The 24,667-nt window shown below is 35.9% G+C and overlaps 2 protein-coding genes across 3 annotated transcripts in view; both read left to right on the plus strand.

Moving 5' to 3' along the window:
* The window catches only part of MS3_00003932 (uncharacterized protein), a 49,891-nt gene extending 42,723 nt beyond the window's left edge, over positions 1–7,168 (plus strand). The window contains exons 14-15 of one of the 2 annotated variants that reach the window (XM_051211808.1): positions 98–5,479; positions 6,182–7,168. In XM_051211808.1, the coding sequence (XP_051071914.1) occupies positions 98–122 (25 nt within the window). In that variant the 3' untranslated portion in view covers positions 123–5,479; positions 6,182–7,168. The remainder of the gene's footprint in view (positions 1–97; positions 5,480–6,181) is intronic. The other variant, XM_035731742.2, reaches the window with a different exon arrangement.
* Positions 7,169–14,991: 7,823 nt separating this feature from the next.
* PSMD7 (26S proteasome non-ATPase regulatory subunit 7) lies at positions 14,992–18,278 on the plus strand. Its single transcript, XM_051218793.1, has 7 exons — positions 14,992–15,035; positions 15,071–15,281; positions 15,314–15,406; positions 15,441–15,622; positions 16,515–16,606; positions 17,641–18,035; positions 18,069–18,278. The coding sequence occupies exons 1-7, from the start codon at positions 15,033–15,035 to the stop codon at positions 18,137–18,139; spliced, it is 1,047 nt and encodes a 348-aa protein (XP_051071916.1). The 5' UTR covers positions 14,992–15,032; the 3' UTR covers positions 18,140–18,278.
* The last annotated feature ends 6,389 nt before the right edge of the window (positions 18,279–24,667 follow it).

Here is a 24,667-nt window from a genome sequence, read left to right on the forward strand (position 1 = left end):
AGTTCTATCATTTGTTTGTATTTTTATCAACATTATAATTCATATATTGTGTTAGTTGAAAATGTGTTATTGTTTTCTGTCTATCTTAATTTTGCAGTGTGAATGAAACAATACATCAATGAAACAGTTTTTTTTATTGTGAAAGCGATCGATTAGAAATTAAATCTAATGAGATGACTCTCATTTCAATTCAAGTGTGCTCATAATCTATGAGGATGTATAAATTAGTGTATATGCATTATTTTTATCTCGTGACATTCATCAGCTTTTTTCAATACTGAGTGTATAGGATCATTTGAACTACATATTCTGCTGTTGCATCTGTTAATAATAATTATGATTTACTTATATTTGACTATTTCTATTTTACGGGTACACGTTATTTATCCATATACTGATTTTTAAATAAATAAAGCTATATGAATTCATGAGCCTTCGCCAGGTTGTATATCATATCTTTCTGAGTTAATGACTGTTAAACAATTATCAAGTGATTGTCTTACATGAATAATTACTGTTTAATACATCCATATACCAATTCTTCATACTCATCATACTATGGAAGTATCAGGGAATTTCGTTCAAGAAAGGATGATACTGTTGCGGTAACCTCTCCACCGGTACTATGAGTTTTTCTCATAATTCATATTCAGTTAATATCGTAACGCTTCGTGAAATGTCTTCTAAAATCAAATTAAAACACAATGTAAAGATTGGTAACATTGTTATAATTCTTTTTTATAACAAACTAAGTTGTCTTACAGTGTTTTGGAGGCCTCTTATATATATCTGTTGTTCGTTAGTGGTTTTTCAGATATTGAAAATTTTGTGACTCCAAGTACTTCCATTTGCATTTCCATGTCTGTCACCTCGGAAACACACCATCTTCAATTTTAGTAGTTAGTTACTTGTTTGCTAATTTCAGTACAGTAATGAATTTATTTTTTGTCATTTTGATAAACAAACTGAAAACATGAAATTTCTGCTCTAACCATTCAGATTTCAAATCTTTTGAGTAGACACCCAAGTTAATTTACCTCAGAAAATTTTTATCTATGGTTTATATTTTCGCCTACTTTACACCTGATTATAGTATCCTATTTGGTTTTACTTACTGATTACATTCATGTATTTAATTTTTGAAAAGTAATATAAATACTTTAACTGGGTTTGCTAAATATTATAAGTATAATATTATTTGAACGGTTGGTGTACTTGGTCTGTCCAATAAATACAGGGACTGTGACCATAAAAACGGCGTGGATTATTCTCATGTTATTCAGAATACCTTCTGTTTGTGAAAATACATATCTAACGTCTATCCGTTGTTTAAAATATCTAGAATTCAGTCACGTCAGCTGCATCGCTATTTCGTTTTTTATCGTTCATTTTCAGTTTTATCATCTCAATCTCATATTCGTCAAATCATGATTACATCCTTTCCAGCCTCTGATCAGGTGTCAGGAACTTCAAGACAGTTTTTGCTCATAATATTCTTTGCCTGAAATGTTTTACTATCGTTGTGTGCGTAGAGGATTTTCTCGAAATAAATTCATCACCAGTCATCTAGTCAGTGATTCAGCGATCAGGAAATACACGGAGACTAGAGGTCCGTTATTGTTATTAGTGCATAAAGTCGATGGTCGTCCGTAACTAATATTTTAGTAGTTCACTTCGTGTATTGTATACGATCAGTTATAATTGATTTGTTGTTAATTAACAAAGACTTTTTTTGATAGGACTATAGAATATTAGCTGATTATAATCAAATCATTCCTGATGTCATGTTTGATATATTTGAAATGTAATTGTTTATTCATAGAAATAAGTTTGACGCCTTTTTATTAATTTTTTATTTGCATGTCATTTTTTAATTGACGATTTCGCTTCCATCTTTTCCATTTTCTCTTTTTTAGTGGTTTAATTGTATTAGTCATATCAGTTCAGGTGTTGTTTTACTGCATAAATTCACGCTGTATCTATCATCTTTTAAACAGTGAATTATTGATAAAATAATTGGTTATGTTTAAAATACATATAAAATTTGGTTTTACATTACTCTTCAAGTACTTTTGTCTGCACTGTTTCTTGCTTTACCGATACCTTTTTAAACTAAGGACTTTCTTAAATGACGTTATCTCATTTCTGTCATTCTTGAAATGAGTCTCTGTTTGGATAGTCCTTTACAAACAGTTTTGATACCTCTATCTAAAATAACTATTCCCATTCTACTTAGTTTCACGTACATGGATGCTCATATGTACTGGCTTTTTAAAGTATCATTTAGTAATACAGTTATTGTTCCCGTATAAATTCGTAATTAATTCATTTACTGGAAAAGTGTAATCAAGTTTACTTGGTCTTGAACAGTACTTTTTATGTTGATTAATTAAATTGCTCGGCTGTGTGAGCCAAAACAAAAGAATCTGGAACCGAACCTACAATATAATGATAAAAAAATCTAATATTTTAAACCGTTAACTTGCCGCTTTATGTATATATAATTGTAAAGAGTCATACTTTTTTCTACATTACAATTTCGGCGAGACTCTAATTTAGGGACGAGCCAATCAGAAGACAGTTAGTATAAAGTGAAAATATATTATAAGAAGGTAATGAATTACAGTGGATACTCTTCTTTTACATGATTTAAAAACTTGTTAAGGTTTGATAAAGGTTCAGAGGTTCTGAATTCATAATGCATATGGTATAGAAACTCGTCCATAGGGTTAGGGGTTAGGGTTATAGCCTCTCAATAATCACCTCTTCTCTAAAATCCGCCATAAACCGTTCGTATGTTAGCGTCACTTGTTGAACTTGGCTTCGTGACCCTGAAATTGCTCAAACGCTTCTGATTGTCTCGTCCCTATATTAGAGTCTCGTCATCCTAACCATATGAACGAGTTTCTGTACCATATGCATTATGAATTCAGAACCTCTGAACCTTTATCAAACCTTAACAAGTTTTTAAATCATGTAAAAGAAGAGTATCCACTGTAATTCATTACCTTCTTATAATATATTTTTACTTAATACTAACTGTCTTCTGATTGGCGAATAATTGTCAAGGTCATTTCAGATTCGTTCAAAGGTCGTCCCTAAATTAGAGTCTCGCCAAAATTTCATCTTAATTTTTTGCACACACACATTGCACTAAGTTTCTTACTTTTCGTCCTCGACTTTTTAAAAGAATTAGAATAATTTGAGTATAGAAACTATATATATATATATCATATGTTATTTTATATTACATACACTCTGTAGCAATTTTATGAGTGAACATAGATGATCACATTTAGTTTGCACCAATAAAAATTACCTTTACTCTAAGTTCATATCTGATCATTTGAGTTAATCAATATTTAATTGGTTAAATACTGTGCAACATTTTCGCTATTTATAAACTTCTACAAGTTTGTTGACTCTTCCTCTTTCCAAATTTATTTCACTGGATTATACTCTTTAAATTACATCTCCAAACCCTAATCTTCCCGATTACTGCTTATACTCTTATTACGTCTACCACTATGGGATTTGAATCGACAACTGTATCTCTGTGCTAATGTGGCGTGGCAACTCGAACTGATATACGTACGTACGAAGTTCTACGTTGTTACTGACTGACTGACTGACTTGTTGACTCTTCAACAAATCAGTGATTTTACCTAAAATATTTTCTCTGACTTAACTATTTTTTTTTAAAAAAAAGTACATTATTATTTTCCACCAATTATTAAAAACAAACAACATCCGTAGATTTGGCTTATTATTTCCCAAGTATTTTTGTACTCATAGATTAGCGAATTTAAAAAGCGCCTCATAAAAGTCGCTTTTAATGAGTCAGTTGTTTTTTTAGTATCAAAGAGTTCATTCATGGAATATATTCAACAAGTATTAAAAATTCAGAAAATCTAACAAACCAATTATCTGGGTTCTGTAATTATTTTGTCTCGAATGTACAAATTTGTCATTTGAAAGGCTATTAACAGAGATGTAGAATCCTTGATGGTTTACTGATTAGTGTAATTAGTAAAATGAGAATAAAAATTATATTAAAAACATACTAAAAGATATACAAAGTCTATTTGAAAAACTCAACTGGATTAAAGTCAAATAATCACTCATCTCGAATAATCTAAATAATTAAAATGTTATTGAATGACCTGTAATTTTCTTCTGAAATGTAGAGTTTATGAACGCCTGATTAAATCAACTTAATATCAGTTAATCGATTTGTTAAAAAACCCCTACAATTATCGGTTTACCTAGTTTAAGCTTAGTGTGTTTCATACACCGGTTTATATTATGATAAAAGTTTGACAAATTTTAAATAGTGAAGAAGATTTGTAGCTGAGCTGGATGGTGTGGTCGTGATCGTTCTTCTGAACGTCATCAGCACAAATTTCAGGTAGAAGTGAACTGTTCAAATTTCTTCCCATGTGGTTCACAGCTTGTTCTGTAAATTGGAACGAAAATCAAACCAATGGGAGATACAACCAAAACAAAGAAGTCAACAATGACAGGTTTAAGGTCAACAAGAACCAATCAACATCGAGGTGTACATGACATGCTGTGAACCACATGTGGAGAAATTCGAACACTTCACTTCTACCTGAAATTTGTGCTGATGATGTCGTTCAGAAGAACGATGAAAGCTTTACGACTAAACCATCCAGCTCAGAGAACAAAACTTCATCAAAAAATTTAAAATATCTCTACATCACATTTTGATTATGTTAAACTAACTATTTTCATCTATCAACAAGGCAACTGGTAAAATTAATGCATTTATTCATTTTTTGTAAATGTTGTTTAACATGCGAAACTTGAGTACAACTATGGCATCACTTATTATAATTATACCATTCGTATGTCTTTTACGAATCAAATAGTCTTAATGAATTGAGCATTGGGTAGAGAGTTAATAGTAAATCTATTTTTGCTATATCCCAATGAGTAGAAAAATTGTATTTCTAATGTTTTGTGATTTAATGTATGCCACTCTTTTACTCTGAAGTATTGGCTTAAATGAAGTCACGAAACGTCAGAAATACAATTTTTCTACTCATTGGGATATAACAAAAATATATTTATTATCAAAATATATTAGCTTATATATTTAGCTTCCCATGAAGTAGTCCTTATAAATTGTACATTTGAGAAATCTTGTTTTTGTTTTTTGCTGCTAAATTTTTCATTACTTTTACAAATTCTAAACAGAGATATAGCTACAAGAAGTTTTCTTGTTGGAAAAAAGTTAATTGTCAAACTATCAGATTTTTCAATGTGTAGACCAATTCAACCTGGTGTTGATTTTATCTCTACTTCTAATGAATGTTTGCCGATAAAATGGTTACCTCTTGAATCAATTTTAGAAGGAAAATTTCATACAGATACTGATGTTTGGTCTTTTGGAGTTTTATTATGGGAAGTTTTCAGTTTCGCTGTCGAACCATTTACTAATCTAAGTCATTCAGAAGTGAGTATTTTTCTGGAAATTTCAGTTCATTAAAAAAATTAAGTATGTCATCTTATGTTTTAATACTTAATAGAATCGAGTTTTATTCATTTTTATAATTAAGAATTGCAAATGTTTATCAAATGGGTGTTTTCAATTCTAGTAGATTGACATAGTTATGGTATTTAGCCGAAGTTTATTGTTAAGACTTCAAATATTCAGATTGTGAAAATCCGATATTTTATTGAGCATTGAGCAATACTATTTTTATAAAGTATTTAGAATAATATCAGAAGGGGTTTTTGTGGATATTATAGTAATTTTAATAGTTGAGATCATGAGTCAGTTGAAGCTAGACCACCATGGAAAAGCTAGAAGCACTGGACAGTAGGACGAAATGGACCTCCAGTGCTTCCAGGTTTTCCATAGTGGTCTAGCTTCAATTGACTCATGATCTCAACTACTAAAATATATTTAGAGTAAATTTCTTCGTTATTTAGTTTGTTATTTATGTGTAAATTGAAGCTAATATTGCCTATAATTTTAGTTATTCAAACCAGTGTTTGTGAAGGCATCAAATTAAGTTTACTACATTGATATGTAGCAAGATTTATTAATACAGATCAAGGTAAATGACTTATATCTGTTGCGAAATATTTTGATTTCAGTCAATTTTTATATCATTATAAATGATATAGATCTTTCTACTAATTTTTTAAAAAGATTATTAAACTTTTGGAACACGGTGACCGTTTAACACGTCCATCACAATGTCCAGAATCTATTTATCAGTTAATGCTTAAATGCTGGTCAGCTGATCGTACAGAACGTCCAAAATTCATTTACATAAGAAACTGCTTAAAAGAAATCTTCAAAGATCTGTAAACATTTTAACTTTGAAATGAACTATTTCAATTTTACTTACAGAGAATCAGACATGATTATTTATTTTTTAAACTTTTTTCCCCAACCAAATATTTGTTGTTTTCGTTTTTCTAATTAGTAATTTTCCTGTAACTTAATTACTGCTATAATTTCTACTGTATAGTGTTTTAAGTTAAAAGTTGTTTTAATTCTTAATCTTAAGCAGTTTTACAAAAAAAATTTTAACCAGACATAATCAATGTGAACTTTGATACGAATGTGGGTTAGCCCAAATGTTCATAACAGTTCGGCACAACGATATAGAATTAGAAAGGTGAACGGCAAAGGAGTTGAGATAATTTTACAGTAATAAGAATTAAGATACTATACTCAGAATTAGATGGTAGAATCACGTCGGTGAATTTTTTTAGATGAATTCTTCCCAGAATATACTGATGGATATATTCAACTGTCTTAGGTACATTTCTCACGAAATTAGATTCAGACTTTGTCCAAAGACTTGATAACTGACTAGACAACTAGATCCTTTTCAAACTGTCCGCTAAGGTTTAACGCTTAGGCTTATCAGAAGGTTTTTTTACTATAGAAGAACTAGAACTTCCAGGTCCGACTGTTTTAAAAACAACCAAGGATAGTTGTCATCCTGTTATCTATGTCGTCTAATACAATGTTTAGTCTAGCTTTTTCGTATGAATGTCGTGGTTAGGTTAAATATGACTCACTTTTGGTTTGTAATTTTACTAACCTAGACACTAGGTGAGGAACTCCATTGTCGATACCGGTCCCCAGTTCATTGACCTCCGGCGGTAGTAGACTAAAAATTCAAGTATTTGCGCGTAATTTAAATCTAGTATATATATATATATATATATATATATATATATATATATATATATATATATATAATGTTCACAAATAATAGACACTTAGATTTATTGGATCAGTTTGACTGAATCCATGGGAAGCGTCATAAAACTATTTGCTACGAGATGAAAGATCAATTTTCCACGAAGAAACCGGGTCCGAATTTAGCTGAGCTATTAGTTATCGCACCTGGGTTACCAAATGGAACTGGTTCGCGTGATTTCATCACAAAGTCGAAAACAGAGTACAGAAGTTGTATTATCAGTCACATGAACAAAAGTTGGTACGAGGTATTCCATCCGTTACATTGCTAGCCTATCAATCTCACACTCGTTTATAATGCACACGGTTAAACGTACAAATCTAATCATCAGTCTTATAACCTCATATGGGGTTAGAACTTCATCGAAATCTAACGTCAGGCAAGTCGTTCCGAAGTGCTATAGGTTGCAATTAGGTTTTAAAATTCGATTCTCTGGATGTATCGCTAATGACTATTAATTAGGTTTCTGTATCGACTTTGACATAATAGCTATTCACTCGAACCAAATCAAAAATACAATATATCTTAACGAAGTGGCACTGAATAGATTTTGAGCACCTATACACAGCCAACAGATAACCACAAGACACGATCAGATTGTCAATTAGAAGACATTTGTCTGTTTGGTAAAGAATTATATTCTATCTTCTATGTAAACAGGCCGGTTCGATTTCCTCCAAAGATGAGCAATAAAATTGTCAATATCAATAAACGTTCCAAATAATTAGGAAACGAAACTTTAATCATTGATATGACAGCGAAGGCGGAACTACGTTTTGATTCTTTCTCAACATTATCTCTTCAATATGATGATCACTGAGTGTAACGGCTGTTTTTATTTGATTATAATATCTTATTCAGTAGACCATTGACGCATTTGGTTATTTTTATCCTCTGGATTGAATTGACGTGAACTATGTTCAGTATGACATACAGCGTGCAATTTTGCTTTAATTTCATTTATGTAACTTTTCTAATTAACAGTCAGTGGATATACAAACTAATATATGAGTGAATTTTCGACTACATTCGTCGTGTTTTTGGAGTGAATAAATATCCACTTGTACTAGTCCTTTGTGATACAACTTCGTGTTGTAGGAATTGTAAGGGTTTCTTGTTTTTAAATACAAGTAATAAACGATTTAGATATTCTGCATGTTCCTGACAAACGAAACAATCGTGCCACATCATACAATGGGGCCCTTCCTAATTTCACTTCAAATCCGCTCTCTAGAATCATAATTCAGCACCTGGAGAAACGTCACCAAAGTCCTAGGTAGGTAGTATGATTCCGATAACGGCCTACACCTATGTGTCCGATTCTGTTAGCGAATCTAGATTGTTAAAACACGCAAGCGATATGTTATATGTGAATGTATGACACACTGGTACCATGGAAACAAACAAATAAGTATTTTAGGCTAGAAGTTCCTACTGAATCGTTTCTTTCAAAACTGTCAAAGGAGCTGCAGCTATCCCCAGTATGCGGTTTAAAAACTAAAATGAAGAATACAGAAGTAGTATTTGCCTATCGAACTAAGTACTTTTATGGAAATCCGAATAAATTAAGATATGAAATAACCATATACAAAAGCTGTTCACCAACAGTTTGAGTTGATACTCAAGACACTAAATACCTTGTAAAAAATATATAAATTCCGTACTAGCATCCCTCAGCTGATATTATTTCTAGGCAAGAACACAAGTGATTGATGAAGTAATATACTGTAAGAGGACCAGTATCGGGCTGTAACTTGTAGGAATATCCTGTTAAAAGTTATTGTTTTTACGTTTGCTGGATGTTTAGATTATTTTATCTTCTGTTCACAGGTTACCGGCGATAGTTTACCGACATTTTACTTAGTTTTTGTTGATGTAGTAGTTTTACATTGTGCGAGTCTTTATTATGTTAAGCCAGATTTGTGTAAAATCACTACAAAATATTTTTTCTTCCACGCTTGGTATAATCTCTTATCCAGCTGAATACGGGAAATTAAAAGGTTATGCAATGACCGGTAGGCATTTATTGTATCTCGATCTAGAACTACTCTTCATGGGACAAAGCGTGTAAATGGTCGAAATTTGATAGATTACTCCACGGATGAAATAATATGCTCAAAACAGCGAATGATAAACCTGAGATGTGATCAGTGCATTGTTTCAGGAGATTAGATAAAAACCTCGAAATCACGAAATAATTAATACTGGTGTCAGAGAATGTTAGAACACAGTGACTCATTGATAGTTTTGCTCGAGAAATCGAAATACACTACTTGTATAATAGCTAAAATGTGTAACATCAGGAAAATAACAGACTGGAGATATTCTTAAATGAACCCTGAACGAAAATGGAGTTAAACCTAGATCTTCCACACAGAACTATGGTACAGAGAGGTTGAACGAGCAATAGAGATCTTGTTGTCCAAGAGCCTCTTTGTTAGGTTGTCACTAAACATAAGATCTTCGAGTTCTTCAGTACTTTGAAGAATTAGTGAAGCAACAATTGAGTCAACAAATAACATCAGCTGCTTCTGAGTTTATTGGAGAATGAGACACCTCTCAAATGATGTCTGGATAAGTATTAGGAAAGCTACAGAAACTGAGATGTGACAAAAATCTTGCAAACAGAATCATAGACACAAAAGATAATGTTCTGGTGGACTTATTTATTGTTTATGGTATCGTTGACTTCATTAACAGGCTGCTGGGTTTACAGGTAGATCTGTCTTTGACATTAATTAGGACCTACATCCGTTTGTACGTTGAAAAGCCGTTAAAGTTATTCTAAATTCGAGAAGTTCAAAATACAGGAACAAAGCAGTTATTTATCCTAATCATTTTCGTCACACGTGTATCGGATTTCTCGAAAGAAACTATAATGTGAGATGAAAAGCACCTACTTCAGCCTCAAACGGCTCGTGATCTCTTTAGAAGTGAATAGAAAACAACGGTTACAATTTTTACTCTTCTGTATGGCACGTAATTGTCTTCTTTCACTTGATTTCAGTAGTTAATGTGTTTTATTATAACAGCTTTTCAGTTGTCGATAGACTTAATAAGTCAGATCGCAGGTGGGCATAGGGTACATGCAACATGAATGCTGATGATTTGCTGATCATCATCATTTTTTTGACACGTCTGTGAAAATAGTTGTCAGCAACCCTGAAAATAGGCAGTTTAGAAACAGATAAACAAACAAAAATGCATGGTGAAGTAAAGAAGAGGGTTCGATGGTAAAACTTTACATTTAATGCTCAACAGTTTTATTTGACTCCATTTACTGTAAGGAAACTTGATGTTTCCGCCGTCACTCCAAAAGGATAAGGACATAATAGAACGTATCCAACAGTGAGCCAATAAATCAATTCAGGAACTCAAACTCAAGTCTTATGAAGCGCTACTCCAACCACTGAATCTTTATCCCTTGAAGAATAGGCATCTCAGAGGTGACCTAATGACTTACAGCATCCTAAACACTTCAAAGCATTGCCTTTGACATCTACTTAGGCTTAGTCCGAACACAAACCCTAGGGTTAGCGTCCAGATACTGAAGATACGACATAGCAGAACGGACTGTAGGAGCTCCTTTAGAGTAGTCAAATTCTGGAATTCGCTGACAGATGAGCTAGTCAAAGCGACTAAGGAGAGTATTCTATCATGATTTACTAACACTTTTCTCTCTTATCGATAAATATATCTAGGTCCGTACTTGTGGGTATTGGAGATCCACTGCTACTAGATACGGAAGCTAGCTAAGCGAAAGCTTCTTCCATTCCGTCCAGAACATCTTGAAACCACTTGGAACCATATGCTTCAAGTGTGATAAAAAGGAACACATAGTCACCACTTGAGATTGTACTTCTTCGGTTACAAAAGAATAAGAATTAACGCAACTCCGCCTGGAGTCCTTCCGGGGGCTACTGCCGGTCCCAAGCCCGGATAAAGGAGGAAGGTTGGGCATGGGGTTAGCGACCCCATCCCGTAGAAAACTAACTCGCTAAAAACACGCTAACCAGAAAAAATTATTCAAACCTTTTAAACTCTGCCCGGGAGTCAAAAGGTCTTCATTTAGAAGAACTATGACGCCTCATGACGAGCTTCTGTTATACTCCGGCCATGGAGAAGAAAATGCTCCACATACACAAAGAGTTGCATTGACGCTGTCCAAACGAGCACAAAACGCACTTAGAGGATGGGAATCTCATGGACCATGGATCATCAAAGCCTCCTTCAAAACAAAGAAAGAGGGTATTTCAATGAACATCATCCAATGCTATGCGCCTACCAACGACTACAATGAAGACGCTAAAGATCAATTCTACATTAGGCTGCAGTCAATAGTCGAGAAGTGCTCAACAAAGGACCTGACCATTCTGATGGGAGATTTCAACGCCAAGGTTGGAACGGACAACACTGGATATGAAGACATCATGGAACGACACGGACTGGGAGAAAGGAACGAAAATGGTGAGAGATTTGCAAATCTATGTGCCTTCAATAAACTGGTCATAGGCGGTACCATATCCCCACATAAGCGCATTCACAAAGCCACATGGACTTCACTGGATCACACTACGCAGAACCAAATCGACCATATCTGCACCAACAGAAAGTTCAGGAGGACGATGGAAGACGTGAGAACCAAGAGAGGAGCTTATATAGTCTCAAATCATCACTTGCTGGTTGCCAAGATGAAATTGAAGCTCAACAAGCACTGGACAATGGGGCGGAAAACATCACAAAATTTCAATACGGCCGTTCTTCAGGATACTGACAAACTCATTAAATTCAAGATAGTCCTCAGCAATAATCTCCAGGCCTTTCATGGTCTACTCAATGGAGAAGGAACTACTGTGGAGAGCAACTGGAAGGGGATCAAAGAGGCAATCACTTCAACACGTCACGAGGTCCTGTGTCACAAGAAGCACCATCACAAGGAATGGATCACTGTTGATACACTGGATAAGATTCAAGAAAAGAGGAACAAGAAGGCAGCAATCAATACCAGTCGAACAAGAGCAGAAAAAGCCAAGGCACAAGCTGAATACACAGAAGTAAACAAGTAATTGAAGAGGAGCATCAGAATCGACAAACGTAAATGTGTGGAAGATCTAGCAACGACGGCGGAAAAGGCTGCAAGAGAAGGAAACATGAGACAACTGTACGACACGACAAAGAAACTACCTGGAAATCGCCGCAAACCAGAACGACCAGTGAAAAGTAAGGAAGGCGAGGTAATCACCAATATTGAAGAACAACGAAACAGCTGGGTAGAACACTTCAAAGAACTCTTGAATCGACCAGCTCCATTGAACCCACCCAACATCGAAGCAGCACCCACGGACCTCCCAATCAATGTTGGCCCACCAACAATTGAAGTAATCAGCATGGCCATCAGACAAATCAAGAGTGGCAAAGCAGCAGGACCAGACAACATTCCAGCAGAGGCACTAAAAGCAGACGTAGCGGCAACTGCAAGGATGCTCCACATTCTCTTCAATAATATCTGGGATGAAGAACAAGTACCAAAAGACTGGAAAGAAGGACTCCTGATCAAAATACCGAAGAAAGGTGATCTCAGCAAGTGTGATAACTACAGGGGCATCACTCTTCTCTCAATACCGGGAAAAGTCTTCAACAGGGTATTGTTAAACAGGATGAAGGACTGCGTAGACGCCGAACTTCGTGACCAACAGGCAGGATTCCGTAAGGATAGATCGTGTACAGACCAAATCGCAACTCTACGGATCATTGTGGAACAATCAATTGAATGGAATTCATCGCTCTACATCAACGTCATTGATTACGAAAAGGCATTTGATAGCGTGGACAGAACAACACTATGGAAACTTCTTCGACACTACGGCGTGCCTCAGAAGATAGTCAATATCATACAGAATTCATATGATGGATTACACTGCAAAATCATGCATGGAGGACAGTTGACAAAGTCGTTCGAAGTGAAGACCGGTGTTAGGCAAGGTTGCTTACTCTCACCGTTTCTCTTTCTCCTGGTGATCGACTGGATCATGAAGACGTCAACGTCTGAAGGGAAGCGCGGGATACAATGGATATCTAAGATGCAGTTGGATGATCTAGACTTCGCAGACGATCTGGCCCTTCTATCCCAAACCCAACAACAGATGCAGAAGACGAACAGTGTGGCGGCAGCCTCAGCAGCAATAGGTCTCAATATACACAAAGGGAAAAGCAGGATTCTCCGATACAACACAGAATGTACCAATCCAATCACAATTGACGGAGAAGATTTGGAAGATGTAGAAGCCTTTACATATTTGGGCAGCATCATTGATGAACAGGGTGGATCTGATGCAGATGTGAAGGCGCGGATCGGCAAAGCAAGAGCAGCATATTTACAACTGAGGAACATCTGGAATTCAAAACACCTCTCTGATAAACAACACCAAGGTCAGGATTTTCAATACAAATGTCAAGGCAGTTCTACTTTATGGTGCGGAGAAGTACGAAAGCCATCATCCAGAAGATGCAAGTGTTTATTAACAGTTGTCTACGCAAAATACTTCAGATCCGTTGGTCAGACATTTTCAGCTTGAAGTTTATTTTAATTTCTTGTAGTTTCCATGCGGTTTTTACACTGATTCTGTACGTATAAACAACTGATTATAGATAATATTATTGCATTAATGATAATCAATAGAATTTAGACTGTTGTTAAAAGTAAATGATTTTCTTCAATCTTTAAACAAAGTCATAATGAGAAGATAAATAATGCTTCATATAGTACATAATAGTTTATATTTGAAAATATATCAACTAATAACCTTTATAGACCGTGTTTATAAAGTCAAGACAGTTCTACTGTATGGGGCAGAAACCTGGAGAACTACGAAAGCCATCACCCAGAAGATGCAAGTGTTTATTAACAGTTGTCTACGCAAAATACTTCGGATCCGTTGGCCGGACACTATTAGCAACAACGTACTGTGGGAGAGAACAAACCACATCCCAGTTGGGGAAGAAATCAGGGAGAAGCACTGGAAGTGGATAGGACACACGTTGAGGAAAGCATCTAAGTGCGTCACAAGACAAGCCCTCACATGGAATTCTGAAGGTCAAAGGAAAAGAGAAAGACCAAAGAACACATTACGCCGGAAAATGGAGATAGACACGAGAAAAATGAACAAGAATTGGATGGAACTAGAAAATAAGGCCCAGGACAGAGTGGGTTGGAGAATGCTGGTCGGCGGCCTATGCTCCATTAGGAGTAACAGGCGAAAGTAAAGTAAGTAAATAAGAATTAACGTGATAATGGTATACTACATACTAAGGAGTTTTCCCACTGATTTGTCGTGTGTGAATGCAGCCCTGGAATTTGTCTACCTGTTATTGATTCCTCATCATATTCGAATTATGTACACATTTTCTTTCTTAGTTTTTTAGTCAGTTGATAAGTCTGTTTGTTCACTCATGATCCATTTACCTTCACTATCCTACCTCATTCTATCTTCGAAATTACAGTCACTTTGTCTATATTCATGTTGCATGATACGTGTTGATTTCATCATCACGACTGCATACAACAAACATAAACTATGACAAACCGACCTTCGAAAAACTGTCAAATTCATTAATACTAGTGCAGCTCAAGCTACCACCATGGAAAGATACACGAAGTAGCTGAGGAAAATAAATCTATTGGTCTATAAATATGTTGGATATTTAAATCTGGGTTTGGAGTATAACCTTCTCTATGTCCTTCAAATATCTTCGCGGCTAATTAAGTTGTTGTGCTCTGTCAGTATGGTAATTATTGTCTTACTTTGTTGGATTACTTCTAGACTTTGGATAGTGACGCAAATGAGTCTGGTAAAAAGAAAACACCCAGTCAAACAAAAATTAAAAAGGTCGTGGTCCATCCACTCGTATTATTGGGGGTCGTTGATCACTATAGTCGATCTGGAAAAGTCACCAGTGGTCAGAAGAGAGTTGTAGGTGTTCTTTTGGGCTCATTAAATGGAAGCATTTTGGATGTCAGCAATAGCTTCGCAGGTAAAGTTTTCGTGACTAACTTACTGTCTTAGTTCCTTTCGAAGAAGATGCCACTGATCCGGATGTTTGGTTTCTCGACCACGATTATTTGGAAAGCATGTTTACCATGTTTAAAAAAGTTAACGGTAACCGTTTTACAATAAGTCTATTCCGGTATAGCTCGAGAAAAGATTGTGGGTTGGTATCACTCCGGTCCTAAGCTTTGTACAAACGATATTAAAATTAACGAACTTTTCCGGAAATATGCTCCGAACTCAGTTCTGGTAGTTGTTGACGTCAGAAGAAAAGAAATTGATGGGCTACCCACTGAGGCTTATATCGCAGTTGAAGAAGTTCACGATGTAAGTTATCGTACGTTTATATAAGCTCGCACTAAGTACTTTCCCTTACTAAGTAGAATATCAACTATTAGTTCGAGCTCTTGTTGTTATGTGTAGTTCTGTTTTCGAAGACACTGTCGTACCATTTTTTACTATAAAAAGGCAGAAATACTGTGACGTAGAGTTATTTATATGTCTAACAGTTTTTTTTATACAAACAACTGTTTGGAGTATATTAACAAGCGTATATTCTGTCATAAGGCTTTGTACTAATTTCCTTTATCCTCTTGTCGCGTGTATTGATTTAAATACTAATGTGGTCTGTGCAACTAGATAAGAATATTATTAAGTAGGCATTTCGACTGTGTTGTTTTCATATAACGTCTGTCCTCTGAGACCAATTGCATGATTTGCACGATGGTTGCTGTTAAGTTTCCAGATTATCGAATTCTACAGAGTGAGCTATATATGTATATCATTAACCCTACTTTACGCTGCAGGTTACTGGCTCTCTCACGAATTGTGGCCGTAAACTTCTTGAATTTCTTACTATAAAAAAGACATTTCAGCCCTGAAATTTTGATGTTACTTTTTGTAGGCAAACCATGAACAGCATTTTCGATTTAGCTTTGTGTTTGGTCATAACTTTTTTTCACCTTTTAATACTGTTTGATGGTTAAATAGGCAAAACCAAATTCAAATCTTGGTGTACTTTATCAAATTGTTTTTTTTAAATGTACTTGATATTTAGTTATTCGATTTCAGAAATTAACTACAGTAATCCATTTAGCTTCCTATGTGTAGTCCAATAGGAGAAAATATAATATGGTATATGCAGAAATTAACCTATTGGTGTACATTATTAGACTATTACTTTTTTCACACAAACCTATTATTTATGGCTTTTTTAAAGGATGGATCCCCAACAACGAAATCTTTTGATCATCTTCGATCGGAAGTAGATGCTGAAGAAGCTGAAGAAGTTGGTGTTGAACACTTACTGCGGTGAGATTATAATAATCCTAATAATTTCATAGCATAAAGCCTTCGTTAATTATTTGCAGTTGGATGTAATGTCAGTCAGTCAGCTACAACGCAGGACCAGGCACATGTATGCGTCAGTTCAAGTTGCCATGCCTCGTTAGCACAAAACGAACATCAAATTTTATAGAAGTAGTTACTTCAATGATAATGAAAAAAGATTTCATATAGGGATATGATACAAGGAGAAAGAATTAGTTCGTAGAAAGAAAGATTTAAAGTAATTTTAATCTCACAGTTTAAGGGAAGTCAGACACTGCATACACCTACACCATTGTGATAGATTCTGAGCCATGTCACTCAGTCTTTAATCACTGGTTTCGATAGTCGCGCAGACCACAACCATGTAGTCTGCATCTATTAACTTGGCTCAAACCGGAACTTAATGACTTTATGGACTGATGCCACGTTTTAGTTTGTCTGCCCCTAAAGTTTCTCCGTCTGTCTCCAACACTAGTCAGCGTTGCGCGTCATGGTAATCGGTGGTTGGGCATGAGTAATATGTGGCCCAACCATCTCAGTCTATGCAGAATCACAAACTCTTCAACTGATGAGGTTTGGTGTGATGTATTTTCATTAATCAGCCATTTAACTAAACATCGAACATTCCATAACTTCAGGGTCTAGAAAACATCTCTGTACACAATGACAGAACCGTTCTGTAGTAACATTTCTGATTGTTTCACTAGGTGATGTAGGTTTGGGACTATCAGTTCCTTAAAGATTTTATTTAAACCGTACTGACGAGCACCAACTGGCCCAAACCTTTGTGATAGTTGAGTTGTAAAATTAGTCGTAAATATGTTAGTAATGAATGCACAAGGAATATTTGATGTCAAAACATTCTAAGATGTTCCGTTTTACTTTTTGAGCATTACAACAGTCCAGAAACTTTCCTTATTTATCCTAAGTTATTTCATGAGATTTGAGTGGATGTTCATTTTTCTTTTTTCAGACACTAACCAACTAGTTTTCTATTGTTAATTTTTCATTTACAGGGATATTAAGGATACATCACTTGGTTCTTTATCGCAAAGAATCGGTTGTCAGTTAGATGGATTATCCGGTTTATTACGACAGTTATATGAAATTCGTGAATACTTGCAGTTGGTTTCTTCTGACAAGCTTCCTGTTAACCATCGTATAATATACCAGTTGCAAGATATTTTCAATCTGCTTCCTGATCTCAAACTGCATGATACAGTCCGTGCAATTCACGTTAATACTAACGACCAAATGCTTGTTATTTATGTTGCTGCTATAATGAGAGCAATACTTGCCTTACACGATCTAATTAGTAATAAATTAACAAATCGTGAAACTGAAAGAAATGAAGAAGGCTTGGGTGGTAATACAGAGTCGAAAAAAGTTCCTATTGGTTCTGTTGATCAAAGTAAGCGTACTACGCATAAATCTGATAACCTAGATAATGGAAAAGTGGAAAATGGAGCAAAGTCAAATGGGTTAGATTCATCAAGGAAGAAGACTGACAAATAATGGTGTGTATGTGGGAAGCGTTGTTCTTATCCACATAGCATGTGTACACATTTCTTTTATGATAAAACAATTATGGATAACACAGTTGGTATTATTTTAGTATTATCCTGAAATGCCAATATAATCGTTCTGTACAATGTATTAGTAATACTTTTGGTCTGACTATATTTCGCTTTGACTGGCTTTCTGAACGATGTATTCATCTTTATAACTTAATGGTAATTGTATTTGTGTATTTCGACTAAGTACTTATCATTCTCATATTCATTATACCAATCATCTAAGCCATAATAACTGTGTCAGTGATTTTTCCAATATCCTTAAGGTCAAAGTACTTGGTCCCGTTTAGATAATTCTTGGTATTATTTTGTTTCTCCATAGTACGTGATATAGAAACGTGGTTGTGTAATGTGATATTTTCTACTGTTTGCATATGGACTACTGTAGAACTGTGACTCAGTGATTAAACTATCTAATTTTTCGCTGTCAAGTCTCGATTTTGAGCCCTACTCCATCTGCCTCAGTTTGGACAGCGAAGTTGTACCGCTGGTGTTCTCACAAAAGTGCAATTCGGAGTCCAGTATATTTTCATGTAAATGACTTGCATTATAATTTAGTATGAACTGCTTTATCAGTTATTATATTTTTTTGAACTTTATTGTTATTGTAGACATGGTCAAGTTAACAAAGCACTATTTGTAGTTGGTTTTATTTGCATGAAGGAATATAGGCGATCACTGGTTACGTATGTTGCTATTTCCTAACGGCAACCAAAAAGTTTATGTAAATTGGTAGCTGAGTTTATTACTAGTTACTGTTTATGTACAGGTTATGCATAGTTAGATGAAGTGATGTAATTTCGTACCATGAGTTAGGTAGTTTAGCAACAAAAGCTTTAAGCATGCCTGTTAACGACTAAGTACAGATACCCAGCAGTAAAATCTTATCTAGCACTTATCCCAAAACTGCTAGACTACCGTCTGTAATTGAAAGATAACTGAATATATTATTTTAGACATAACTGTACATGTACTAATTTGCCGTGAGTACACGAAGCACTAATGGTAATCATAAGTAATTAAACGTGTTTCCTTAGGCTAATGTGTAACTTGATTAAGCAACTAAACTTAGATCAAAAGCGTTGAGTAGTTGTTAATAATTTAAGCTATTTCATGTGTTTTGTAACATTTCCCCATCCAATAGTGTCATTTTAATTCAACAGTATTTTCACCAACATAGTCTGCTTACTTGTTAATATCTTGTCCATTTAGTAAAAGTAAAGCATGATTTCCTGAGACTTCGCTTTAGTAGTGATTGTCCTAATTTCTTTTGTTATATGGATCACTTCCATGCCCACTTAAGGAAGGGTACCTAAAGCCTGGAATTAGAATCATTTGTTTATTGATAAAGTAGTTAGTTCATCTGATATGTGAGTTTTTAATTTCTAAGTAGTGTTTGTTCCCTGCAATATTTTGTGTTTTTAAACTTTTTACTAGTCAACCGATATTTTAAATACGGATCGCTACACTTTACTTAGCTTTACCTCTTTGCCACTGAGTTTTAGATACAAAACTTATTCCTGCACCCATCTTAATCCTCGTTTATGTCAATAAGTATAGTGATTATATCAAGTTATTTTGAACTGAGAAAAATAAGGGTGAGTCTATAATTTATGGTCGGACCAACCACGCATAAGAAAACAGGTCTCGGATTTTGGCGCAAAATTCATTCATCCACTTGGGTAAATATAGTTTTGGAAGTATAGCTGATATCAGTTCGTGATGAAAACTCTAAATCTAATTTCTAACTTTAATCGTCAACTGTAAATCATAATTCCAAATCCTCGCACAGGACTATAACCCTCATTTGGTCCTGGTTATTAGATGGACACTCAAGGTCAGTCTGGAGTCGCTCAAAGGTCGTCCATGAATTATAGTCTCACCGAATAATATGCTTGAAGAACAAGTATTTAACATATGTTTCTAAATGAAGTTAGTGTTAGTGCTCAAAGCGAGACAGTTAAACGACATGATTGGAAAATAACCTAACAAAATTCATTGAGTTCGTAAAAGCTGACATTATGTAATATGTTGAGTTTCTTCAGGACAGTTGTCACCTGAAGAAAGACGCGTCCGATCTATCTGCTTTCGTCACAATTTCCAGTTTATTCAAAGCCCTTGAAATACAGTCGCAAGAAATAGATTCAGATTTGTGTAGTAAGGACAGAAGGCCTGCGGCGTATGTTATTCCTTTCTGGTGTGCTTCTTTGAGTGTCTAGTCTTCTCTTGAATGAGTCAATTGAAAGTGCGGACACCACTGCTTCGGGTAGCAGGTTCCAAGCATTGATGACTCGGTATGGAAACCTGTATGCCACCGGTATTTTGTTCATTCTTGACATTTCTACTCGCCTGCTATGTTCTCTAAGATGTCCCGATGTTGGAAGAAAAAGATACGATAAGTTCGAAATAAATTCCTAGTATTCTATGCAACAAAATCAGGTCACTTCTTAATCTGCGATAGATCCACTTTGCCGCGCTGATAGGTATCAGCCTCTCTTTCGACCAGTTAGTCACAATATTTAAGTCATTTTATCTATTTATCCGAACACATAAATAAATTTTTACATAATCAGCAAATAGTAATATTGGGGACTCAACTATATTGAAAGTTGATTTACATAGCATAAAAAGTAAAGGACATTCAAGGAGGAGCATTTAGAATTTATTCCTACTTTCTGTCTGCGACCTACCAAGAAATCATTGATACACTTTATGAGAGGTCAGGCAATGCCTAGATTTTACAGCTTCAAGAGTAGTATACTTTTTTCCCACCTTATCAAATGGTTTTCTGAAATCTCTGTAGACAACATCCACTGATTTTCCATTATCTAGAGCCTCTATCCATGGCAGTGAGATTAACTGAGGTCTTATGTAGAATTTGGGAACTGGACGTAATCCCATCTGACTGGTCTCAATCACTGATTGTGCCAGTCTATAAGAAAGGACAAAAGTCCTCTTGTGACAATCACAGAGGAATCAGTTTGACAAATATAGTTTCTAAAATATTAGCTTCAATAATACTTCGACGCCTAACCAAAGCTCGTGAAGAGCAGATTAGAGAAAACCAGGCTGGTTTTAGACCTGGACGTGGTTGTATAGATCAGATATTCACACTACGTCAGGTTCTAGAACACAGACACACATTCAGACGCCCTACAATGGTAGTACTTCTCGACCTTAAGGCGGCATTCGACTCTGTTGATCGTAAGGTTCTATGGCAGTGTTTGTCACTGAAAGGAGTACCAAAGAAGTGCATTCACCTTATAAAGGCTCTCTACTCGAACACAACTGGTCGAGTGAGAGCTTATGGCGAACTGTCATCAGAATTGATTACCTCAAGTGGTGTTCGTCAGGGCTGTCCACTCTCTGCATTTTTGTTCAACTTTGTCGTCGACGTACTTTTAGAGATAACACTTTCCTCGTCTAGATTTCCAGGGGTTGAACTTCTACCAGGAGGTTCACTTGTTGACTTAGAATATGCTGATAACATAGTTTTATTTGGCGAAGACGCTGACAAAATGCAGAGTCTTCTGACCACTCTAAGCAACAATGCAAGCATGTTCGGCATGCGATTCTCCCCATTCTCGAAATGCAAAATGTTGCTTCAGGATTGGGTTGCATTGACACCCGAACAAATGATAGGGGTGAAGTAGTTGAGCATGTCGATCGCTTCACTTATCTTGGAAGTCTCATCAGCCCTTGTGGTCTGGTGTGTGACGAAATCTCAGCACGGATATAGAAGGCTCGACTAGCTTTTATCAACTTGCGTCATTTATGGTGTAGGCGAGATATCTGTCTATCAACCAAAGGACGTGTTTACTGAGAAGCAATTCGTTCCGTCCTACTTTATGGCAGTGAAACATGGCCGGTAAGAGTAGAGGATATCCGTAGGTTACTAGTATTTGATCATAGGTGTCTTCGAAACATTGCTCGTATATCCTGGGACCATCGAGTAAGTAACACAGTTGTTAGGAAACGGGTACTAGGTAAGGATGGCAAATCGATTGACGAAGTGGTGAAACTTCATCAGTTGAGATGGCTGGGACATATGTTACGTATGCCCAACCACTGGCTGCCTTGATGTGCGATGTTTTATGGTGTAGAAGTAGATTGGAAGAAAGCTAGAGGCGGCCAGACCAAAACATGGCACAAGTCCATGAATTCATTGACAAGTGGACTGAGTCATATTGGTAGGTGTAGACTACCTGGTTGGGGATCGCGAGATGATAGCAACCGATGGTTAGAGACCCTGAATGACATGGCTCAAAATCGTTTGCAATGACGCAGGTGCATCCACTCTTTGTGTTCTCCCAAATTCTAATCTTCTGAATACTTCATGTCCCTCTCTTTTTTCTCTTTTCAAATGTATTTCACTGGATTATACTCCTCGAATAACATCTTCAAACCCTAATTTTTCTAGTCACGGCTTATAATTTTACTACATCTAGCACTACGGGATTTGAATCGACCACTGCATCTCTGTGCTAATGTGGTGTGGCAACTCAAACTGATGTACGTACGTACGAAGTTCTACGTTGTTACTGACTGACTGACTATCTATTTCTCTTGCTATAAGGAGCTTCGTTGTGCAAGATAAACCTTGAGATGGTGGAGAAGACTTGTAGCTCAGGTGGGTGGTTTTGATGACGTTTTATTGTTCTGTAAATAAGAACAAAAATGAAACCATTGGGAGATACAACCAAAACAAAGAAGTCAACAATGACAGGTTTAAGGTCAACAAGAACCAATCAACATCGAGGTGTACATGACATGCTGTGAACCACATGTGGAGAAATTCGAACACTTCACTTCTACCTGAAATTTGTGCTGATGATGTCGTTCAGAAGAACGATGAAAACTTCACGATTAAACCATCCAGCTCAGAGAGCAAAACTCCATCAAAAAGATAGACCTTTTCCGAAGCCATGTTGCTCGTTGTTAAACAAGTCGTTGGTATACATGAATGTTATTATGGTCTTTCTGATGATTCTTTCCAGTATCTTTACTACGACACGTAGTTTGGTGAGAATTGTCTTGATCGTGTTTTATGTATTGGAATGAAATTTGTATCCTTTCAGTCCGTAGGTAACTCACTTTGGCCAAGTGACAGTCAGTGGGGCCGCATTATATTGTGCATTTCGTCTCAGGGTTTTGGGTGTAGTTCATCCGGTCCTGTTGACTTTTCCGTGCCTAAAGTACTAAGAGTCTAAAGTTGGGTTTCGTCCTGATCGTGGAACTCAGTGGCTTAAGGCGTCAGATATGGCTCAGAATAGAAGTCATTGGCGTTCCTGCTGTATATTCTTTTTACATTCTTTACAAAAGTGAAAGGTATTCCTTTAAATAAAAGGGATCTCCGTGGTCATATTTTTTAAGCAGAGTTGTCATGCCACAAACCATTCCTGTTCATTTGTTCATTTTGGTTATACCCTCCGTTTATCTACGTCTTTACAATCTCAGTTCCGTATTTGTGTTGCGCACATTCGTTTTGGTGTCTTTTTGTACTGATATTTATGTGTTTAAATAAATAAATATATGAATATAGGTTTAAAACAATCGTTGCTGATGTCTTCTGTGAAATGAATCAATTGTGGATTTCGTTGTTCGTGGCTTGTTTCGAAAGCTTTTGAAGTATTCACTGAGGTCTAAGTTCTCATAGTTCACATCAGTGTAGGGAGATGAAATGCATGGTGTCTAACGTATATTATTTATGCTAATAAACTAAACATAGAGAATATAATTCATAAAGACTGAAGGAAATTCGAAATGAAGTATACGATACAACAGTATATCCGAGATTTAGAGGAAAATAAATTGTGAATACGTGTGTAGGTACATCGAATCGACTTACTATCAAGACATTTTCAGAATACTAAAGAGGAACAAGACATTGAATGAATCGATACCGAAAGACTAAAATAGCTGATAAAGGGGAATATTTCCCTTTTTATCAACATACTGTGTATGCGTCATGTTAAATAAAAAGTCAAACCTGACTTCATAGTGAAACTGTGACTTTGTGGTTAAGGCGTTTGATTTTCACTCACTAATTCGAAGGTTCGCCTTCCTTTCCACGTGATTCAATTAGGAGAACCTGGTAGTACAACTGTCCCTCACTCAGAGCGTAGCACACGAATCTGACCTTGGTAATTAATTAATTGTAAGGAGAGAAATTTCCACCAAGTAATATCCTCACAACATAACTTTGGATCCCCGGATGCCCTGGTACGGCAGAGGGTGGGGAGAGTCAGCTCTCCCTCTCGAAGTGCTCTCACATGGCGAAGCGTATACAGCTACTGCCAGGGAGACCCTACACACTGCTTTACAGTGAGTGTTGTTTACGAAACTGAGAGGACGAAAAGCGAATTTCCGAAGTTTTAACCAGGTTGATGGACTCAGAGAGTCCATCTAGGGTAGATGGAAAACTCTGGTTCCAAAACAGTTGTGCACATAGACTGCAGGATTCTGAGGG

The sequence above is a fragment of the Schistosoma haematobium genome, chromosome ZW (assembly GCF_000699445.3).
Source record: "Schistosoma haematobium chromosome ZW, whole genome shotgun sequence".
Taxonomy (NCBI): Eukaryota; Metazoa; Platyhelminthes; class Trematoda; order Strigeidida; family Schistosomatidae; genus Schistosoma; species Schistosoma haematobium.